The sequence below is a fragment of the Struthio camelus genome, chromosome 29 (assembly GCF_040807025.1).
Source record: "Struthio camelus isolate bStrCam1 chromosome 29, bStrCam1.hap1, whole genome shotgun sequence".
Taxonomy (NCBI): Eukaryota; Metazoa; Chordata; class Aves; order Struthioniformes; family Struthionidae; genus Struthio; species Struthio camelus.
Window position 1 is genome coordinate 4,172,473 of NC_090970.1, and position 8,611 is coordinate 4,181,083.

The window sequence follows — 8,611 nt, forward strand, 5'->3', positions numbered from 1 at the left end:
CATCACCTCCAGGAGCCCTGGGCACCCACAAGTGACAGCTGAATCCCACCTTCTTTCACTAACACATCACCTATGAGCTCATCACCTTGAGCCCATGGAGAACCCTGGAAAAGCATCGGGGTCTCTCAGGGTGGAAGTCTTCAAGCACATTTTTGACTCCAGCTTTGGAAGGAGAGCCCAACCTGAAAGCATTGCACAGAGGAAATCCTCTTTTATTAGAGCTAAGCCAGCTCTGACCCTGTGACAGACATGTTGACAGGAGGCCTCTGTGTTAAATAGATGGGGTTGATGCTGCTGGAGAAGTGGGATGAATTCAAACCTGTACAAACATGATTATCACAGAGAGAATGCCCAAAGCACAACAGTTGTTTGAGACAAATTAGAAACCAGTTTTGAAGAGGGATTGCCAGTTTATTCCTGCTGAAATAGTAACATTTAAATCAGTTTCCTCAGTGCATTCTTGAGCTCCTTGTTCCTCATGCTGTAGAGGAGGGGGTTCACTGCTGGAGGCACCACCGAGTACACAACAGCCACCACCAGATCCAGAGCTGGGGAGGACATGGAGGGGGGCTTCATGTAGGTAAACATGCCACTGCTGAGGAACAGGGAGACCACGGCCAGGTGCGGGAGGCACATGGAGAAGGCTTTGTGCCTTCCCTGCTCAGAGGGCATCCTCAGCACAGCTCTGAAGATCTGCATGTAGGACAGCACAATGAAAATGAAACACCCAAGGAATAAACAAGCATTAACCACATTGAGCCCCACTTCCCTGAGGTAGGAGTGTGAGCAGGAGAGCTTGAGAACATGAGGAATCTCACAGAAGAACTGGTCCACGACATTGCCTTGGCAGAGAGGAATGGAAAATGTGTTGGCAGTGTGCAGGAGAGCATTGAGAAAACCAGTGGCCCAGGCGGCTGCTGCCATCCTGACACAAGCTGTGGTGCCCAGGAGGGTCCCGTAGTGCAGGGGTCTGCAGATGGCAACGTAGCGGTCGTAGGCCATGACTGTGAGGAGAGAATACTCAGTCGACAGGAAAAAGGCAATCAAAAATATCTGGGCAGCACATCCCGAGTTTGAAATGGCCCTGGTGTCCCTCAGGGAGTTGGCCATGGATTTGGGGACAGTGGTGGAGATGGAGGCCAGGTCGAGGAGGGCGAGGTGGAGGAGGAAGAAGTACATGGGGGTGTGGAGGCGGTGGTGGCAGGCTACGGCTGTGATGATGAGGCCGTTGGCCAGGAGGGCAGCCAGGTAGGTGCCCAGGAAGAGGGAGAAGTGCAAGAGCTGCAGCTCCCGTGTCTCTGCAAACACCAGGAGGAGGAACTCCTTCAGGGAGCTGCTGTTGGACATTTGCTGTGCCCTTGCTTCAGGACATTGTCCAAGGAGGAAAAGGCATTGACAAGTTAGGAACAGGCTTCTCTGAGCCAAACCCATTGCCCTCCTCAGAGCAACCCCCACATTGCCTCTCTCCTTTACCTTGTTCAGCTCCCTTCCCTCACCTCGGCTTTGGGCTGAGTGTGTGGTGCAGAGCAGGGACCTCTGCCCATGGGCTATAGAGGAGTCAGCCCTGCTCCACCAGGGCCTGTAAATGGAGGTGTCAGACTGTCCTGTGCAGTTGGTGGAGATACCTGGGGATGGGCACCCTGAGCGGGGTGAAGGGGATGTGGTCTGGGAAGCAAGGGGAATATTCTGTTTTGCTCATTGGGAGAGATGAATACAGCGCTCATGCCAGCTGTGTCTGAAAGAGAAGGTCCCTGTGGGGGATGCATCTCTCCCAACCTTGCCCTCTTGATCAGAGCTGCCCATATCTGAACCAGTCGCACCAGATCCCACTCCTGCATGGGAGAGAAACAGTGCAGTGAAGGCAGGGGCTGACCCAACCCTTCCTCGACCTCTCTGCCCCACTGACATGGACCCTGCCCTCACATCAGTTCACCCTCTGCACTCTTTCTTCAGGCACTGTCAGGGGAGTGGGAAGTTCCTGCCTCCGCTGCAGCTGAACCCCCTCCTTAACCCCACCGAGCGTGAGAGCAAGAACCAGAGCAGCACAAAGAGGTGAGGAAACTGTGAGGACTACTGTGACGCTCCGACCACAAGGAAAGCAAGGAGCAAGACACAGACGGGCTCTCAGGAAAGCCTTCAGCTCACCCAGCTGTGCTCACCACCTCCCAGACAGCAACCAGAGCAGGACAGTCACTCTCAGCCCCTTTGTCCCGCAGTGAGAAACAAAGCTCTGCTGGAGGTCGGGCTGCTGAGGAGGAGGCTCATGCCCTGCACCCCCTGGCCTGGAGGGCAGAGGCTCTGCTGGGTGGGAGAGGAGACACAGAGGGGCTTCCTTAGAGGAACACGTCTGCACGGAAGAGGTTCACGGGGAGGTCTCCACATTCCCCCTCCCACAGCATTCACGTTTCTAGCTTCCTCTCTTTCGCTGATCAGATCTTCCCTGCTCAGAGCTTTTCCTCCTGGGAAATGGGAGCTGCTTCTCTATCCCTCGTCTTCTCCCTGTCAGCGCTCACAGACCCCATGCAGAGTGGGGAAAGAGTTTTCGGAGGTTCCTCACAGACCTCTTGATCTCTCTCTGTCAAGTCTAGGAACGTCAGTCTGTTGTCCAAACCTGGCAGCTCCTTTTCCAACCCTCCCACCTGCAGAAAGCAGGAATCGGAAAGCAGAGACTCAGGAAAGCTCCTGATCTTCAAGGCAACCCCTGCCATGAGTGACCTCCTGCAAAGGTCCCTTGGAAATACCGTGGGGGTGAGCTGGAGCTGAGAGCAGCCCTGACCCACACAGCACCCTCTCGATAGCAGAATGAACCTGCTCTGAAGGGGGTCGCTCCTTCCACCCAGACCTTCTTCCCACAGCGCTGTGGGGAGCTCCCCGGGCAGGCTGAGGGCTGACCCACGCAGGCAGCAGAGTCACTGCCCCGGGCACACAGCACCCTGGGGTGCAGGGCTCTGCTCTGAATTACAGCCCTGCGCACACCTGGGGGTGCTCCCTGGCTTCACAGCCCTGCACCAGCCCTGCAAGCAGGTAGCCCTCATGCCCTGTCCCTGCAAGCAGGTAGCCCTCATGCCCTGTCCCTCTGACCGTGTGGCAGCGCATCCCTGCTCTCAAGCACCTCCTGCTCCAAACAGCAGAAGCTGGGAGAGCCACCCGGACAGACGCTCTCAGCTGTGGAAGGTGCCAGCTGCAGAAGAGCCCTCCGGGAACCACAGCAGCGGTGCCCTGCAGCCAGAGACTTACTGTGTTAGGGGCTGTGAAGGTTCCTCCCTGCAGTGAGCTCTCAGCCGTCCTCCCGCTCCCAACTGCCTTTAACTTCTGAGTCGCTCATCTCCTCCTGGCCCCTGCAGGCAGTGCCCTGAGTCTTGCTGCTCCATTCAAAGGAGCTGCACCTGGACAGAGCTGTCTCTCTGCAGCGCCTGCCAGGTTGCCCTGGGCTCCGGCAGTCCCAGGAGCCAGGCCCAGCTCAGGAGCAGAGGCCCAGCTGAAGACGTGACTTTCTCTGTCCCCTGTGCGCCCTCGAGATGGTTCCAGGGCTCCAGGGCTCACAGTTCCTGAAAGGCAGCAGACTGATTCCCCCCTGACTGATTCCTCATGCTGTGATCTTCTCAGAGGCACCACAAGTCAGGGGGAGCCATCTGCACACACACAGTAACAGCTGACACAAGAGACCTTCAGTCTAGGGGACCTTTAGAAACTTGGGGAACAGGAACCTCATGAAGTTTTACATGGAGAAGGGACAAGTCCTGCCCCTGGGGAAGGGTAAATCCCATGCATCAGGGCAGGTTGGGACCTTACCGGCTGTGGTGTGACCCTGAGGAGCAGGGTGTGGGCACTGTGAGAAATGCCATATGAGCCAGTGGGGCACACTCATTGTGAAGAAGGCCAGATGACCACGGGCTGCGTTAGGAGAGGCGTGGCCACCCACACAAGGGGAGCCATTATCCCCCTCAACACAGCAGACCTCCTGCAGGCAGGTGGGCTTGGAAGAGACTGTGAGGTTACTGGTAAAGGAGCCGCTGGTAGGCCAAAAGTCTAACCGGAGGGGACATTGTGGTGAGAGCCATTGTTTCTCAGAAGCTCCTTGGATGGTAGGAGGCACATGGCCGTAAAGGTGAAAGTGATGTCCCTTCTGTCTCCGCAGGTGATGGGCCAGCAGCAAGCACATTGCTGGGAAAGTGGCTGTGAGGTCACGTCTGTGCAAGCATCTGGTAGACCATTAGGAGGCCCATGGATTGGATGTGGCAGCAGCTCATTTGCTTGGATGCTCATGGTGAGGTCACTGCTGCCTGAGTACCCAATAGGCTACCCACAGGCACAGGGCTAGAGTGCTGATTTGGTGGTGTCTCCTGTCTTTGCAGGTAATAGGCCAGCAGCAGGCACACGGCTTGGATGTTGGTTGTGAAGCCCCCTCTGCCTTAGGACCTGACTGGATAACAGCAGGCACATAGCTGGTCACGTACATGAGCGAATCTGGAGGGCCAGCAGTAGGCCCCTTGGCTTGGTGGATGATTGTAAGGTCTACCAGGACCCCCAGGCCCTTCTCTGCCAAGCTGCTTTCCAGCCAGTCAGCACCCAGCGTGATGGTGAGCGTACTGGATTCTGACAGAGTGAGAGTCCCACAATCTCCAAGGCCAGTTGGAGGCCCATGGCTGTGAAGGTGACTGCGAGGTCACTTCTGTCTCTGCCAGTGATGGGCAAGGAGCAGGCACATGGGTGGGACCTCACAATCAACAGTGGAGGTGTGTCCCCTTTGCCTGCCTCTCCCCGGCCTCCCACTCGTATCTCATCTTGGCTGCGATGAGTGGTGGTGTGATGTGCTTCTTGTCCTCAGAATGGCTCCTTCCACATGCTGGCCAGTGAGGTTCCTGCACAAGAAGTGACCTCACTATGAACGTCACAGCGGTGTGTGATGGTGCACTCCTCCCTGCCCCCGATGTGCTCTTCCTCCCCTAGCCTGACCTCTTCGTAAACAGCACATAGGACTATGAGTCCATCCTCTTTACCTCATAAATAGGGGGCTACGCAGAGCCCATTGAGCTCTCCCGCATGGTGACAGGCTGCACGGCAGAATCTCCCCTTGAGCGGGGATGCCTCTCAAGGTTACCCCTGGAGGTCAAGACATTCCTTACCCGCGTCACATCCTCGGTAAGTGACACTGAAAGCATGCTAAAGCTTTGTAACTTTCTCAAGTTACCTCTCTGCTGGATTGTGCATATAATCGTTAGACATAAACTGTTGACCACGTCTGGGAGTAAGTTTGGATCCATTAGGTCCATTCTGAACCTCGTGACTCGGCGGGAGGGTCTACTAGACACTTTTGTGTGACCCTGTCCTCCACATAGTAAATAACCATGTGAACCGTACCATTTGACCCCTGTTAAGTCACTGTCTTATTTACGCTTTTACTCTGTTAAATCACTGTCTTGCCTCCACACATGTGGTGGGACAACTCATATGGCAGGATGGAAATGGGCTCCTGGGGAAGGCAGGCTGGGACAGCGAGGAGGTGGAGGTGTGCCCTGTGCAAAGGGGTGGCCAGAGTGCACAGAGCTTTGCCCTAGAGATGGTGATGAGCCAGTCCAAAGCACGGCACAAATGGACTGTAAAGCAGGTGGAAAATGGGCTGTACCATTGGGCCAAAATGCTGTGATCAGTGGCACACAGCATCCCTCAGGGATCAGCAGGTAGGGCAGCACTGTTTAAGGTTTTTGTTAACATCCTGGACCATAGGATGGAGCACACTCTCCGTGTGTTTGTGGACTAGGTGCAACTGGGGCAAGCCTCTGACCAAGCTTGTGTAATTCCCTTGGAGTGAGTGGGGGACGGGACAACATGACGTCCAGAGGTCTCGTCCACACTAAGTGCTGTGATTCAGTGAATCTTTCCCTGAAGAGCTCTGGAAAGACAGAACAGTGAGAGGAAGCAGAAAGGACAGGGAGGCAGAAGGCGGCAGAGGAAATAGGTCCCTCTGAATAAAGTAGTTGCTCAGAACAAAGCTTCTGCATTCAGAGGGTTGGTAGAAAAGGTATTGGGCTGAATAACTGGTCACAAATATCTATACTCCACTAGAAGAAGGAAATACTGCACTGCATGCACTTGGTGCTGCTAAAAAGAAAGACAAGATTCATCAGAACTGATAAAACATACTTGACCTTCTGGAAATGGCTGTGTGTTCTTTTCAGTTTTGGCATAGAGTTGTTTTTTGGATAGGTTTCAAGTTACAGCTAAACATTTTGATTCAGACCTTTATTCGTTTGCCCACATATGGAGGCTGTTGCTGCCTGAGATGCCCTGGGGTCACTGAGTTCCCATGACTAGAAAGGGAAGGGCAGACACCTGGGTTAGGCAGAGACATCTGCCCTGGAGGGGTCAGGCATGGGGTGAGATCGGTCTCAGCCCTGTTGTCACCTCAGATGGGGTCACACTTCATTGACGGTGCAGGGAAGGAGAAGGGAGTGTGGCTAGACTCATTGGGACATCTGTAAGACGTCACTATGACACAGGTATATTGAGATTTGTGCCAATCTGGCCATTTAAAAATACAGTTTGCCCCTTACTCTTTATCATTCAGGTGCTTCTCCACTCCCTAGTCGCTGGTCTGAGCTTCAGGGAGTCGGAAGCTTGCCTTCGTCTTTCAGCAGTCTCATTGTCTCTTCAACCAACTCCTTCACTCTGTTTCTGTCTAGCCTTCCCTATCTGTTTGTCAAGAACATGTCAAGGAAGGTTATTCCTTCCAGCCTCATGGACCGCCCTGGAGGCAACTTGCCCTTGACATACACTTGAGGATTGTATGTTATTTCTTAGGACACTGCATCATGTTTGATCCGAATTGAGACAAATCCTTCTGTGTCTGTTTGCAGTTGATTTTCTAAGGAAAGCAGGTGGGAATTGGTGCCCAGGAGCTGTAACATTCAGCTACAGGCTTGAGTGGGAAAAGGCTAGATGTTAAGCCGAGTGAGGGAAGTCCCCAGGGGCCAAGGAGAGAAATGTGAGGGCTGGGGAGGTGGGGAGGAAGGTTGTCCATACATGTCTCCTATCCAAACTACTGCTTTTCCTAGATGTGCAGGCTTCATCAAGGGACCCTGTGGGTCAGTGTGAATTGGAGGAGGTGGGTATCACTTCTTCTGAAACCTGAAGACTGAAGAAAGTTTGAAAAGCAGACATCTCTCAGGTGCTCCTTGAAATCTTCCTCTTTTCAATACCCTCCTGAACACTTGCCAATTAGCCACAGCAGAATAGAACTGAAGAAAAGGATGGAAAGAGGCATGGATTGTTAAGGGTTTCTGCATTTTAATGACCCCTCGAGGGTATTTGGTGCTGAGCCCATGAACCTCAGATGCTGAGGAGAGGCTGAAGAAACCTCTCCAGAAGTTGAAGGGAGAAGAAAATCCCAAGTTTCTTGGAGTGTTAACGAGTCCCACTGAGGGCCATTACTGAGAAAGCCTCCCCAGGGGGCTGATTAGAGCAGAAAGCTGGAGGCCCTGATTGCAGGCAGGCTAAAGGCAATGTGCAGGTGCCTCTGTGATGCCAAGTCAGCCTTGATGTGTGTTATCAAGCAGAGCAACCAGGCCCTGACCCCCAGCCCCTGCACAGGGTGATCCTTTCCATCACACATTGCTCTTGTGGGCAGTGTGCGGGTGGGCATATGCAACGCCCAGTGCAGGACCATGATGTGGCACCTCCTGGGCTCCCCAGGGACTAGGAGGCAGCAAGGCCACAGTGCTTTAAGGAAAAGGTGTCTTCTTGTGGGCCTTGGTGGCAGAGATACCAGCCACAGCCAAGAGGCCAAAGACCTAGCTCTGCTGGGAGCTTTCAGCCTTGGCAGTGTCCTCAGCCATCTCTACCACAGGCCATCCTACACTGCCCCCATGCCTGCTGCTGTTTCCCTGCAGCCTGTAGACTCCCAGCCTCCTTCCGCACCTTGCTCTCACCCCAGCATCTCCCTGCCTCTACTGATATCTTCCTGTCCTCACTTGCTTTTCCTGGAAACACAAAGGCAGGGGCTGATCACAAGAGTCCCTCTGCGTGGCCTGTAGCACCACAGCACTACCCTTCAAGTGACATTTTCTTTTCCTAAAGTCACATCTAAAGCCCTCAAGCTGCTGTGTGTGGCTTTTTCTCTTTCTCATGCTGTTTCCCACTACCAAGAAAAGCTCTGTCATCTCTTCAAGCTGTCACAGTCTACTACTCTACTGCCCTTCACCTCCATTTCAGCAGGATAAAGAAGCCCAGGTCCCTCTACCTCTCCTCATGGGCGGGGTTATTCCCATCTAGGTGCAGGACTTGACACGACACGTCTCTTGTAAATCTTCATGAGGTATCTGTTTTTCCGAATCACCTTTGTTTCTCAAGATCCTTCTGGACTGAAGCACCTCTGTGTCAAAAAAACAAACCAAAAAAACCCCAACAAAACAACCCAAAAAAGCGCCAATGGGTTAAGGTTAAGCAGGGGAGGGCCAATTCTTTGGAAAGAGATCAGGACGGTAAGTGAGACGAACTTAAAAGAGGGGAAAGAAAAAGAAAAAAAAAGGGAAACTGAAAGTGAAGGAAAAGATTGATGAGGACTGTTCTGGGGATCCCTGCCAAGAAGTCCTGCATCTGAATACCTCTGAGT

At 53.5% G+C, this 8,611-nt stretch overlaps 1 protein-coding gene across 1 annotated transcript; it reads right to left on the minus strand.

The window, feature by feature from the left end:
- Nucleotides 1-435: 435 nt before the first annotated feature.
- LOC138062749 (olfactory receptor 14J1-like) lies at nucleotides 436-5,273 on the minus strand. The gene is made up of 5 exons (XM_068921755.1): nucleotides 5,192-5,273; nucleotides 4,458-4,596; nucleotides 3,793-3,829; nucleotides 2,562-2,639; nucleotides 436-966 (listed from the first exon to the last, which is right to left on the minus strand). The coding sequence occupies exons 1-5, from the start codon at nucleotides 5,271-5,273 to the stop codon at nucleotides 436-438; spliced, it is 867 nt and encodes a 288-aa protein (XP_068777856.1).
- Between the last annotated feature and the right edge of the window lie 3,338 nt (nucleotides 5,274-8,611).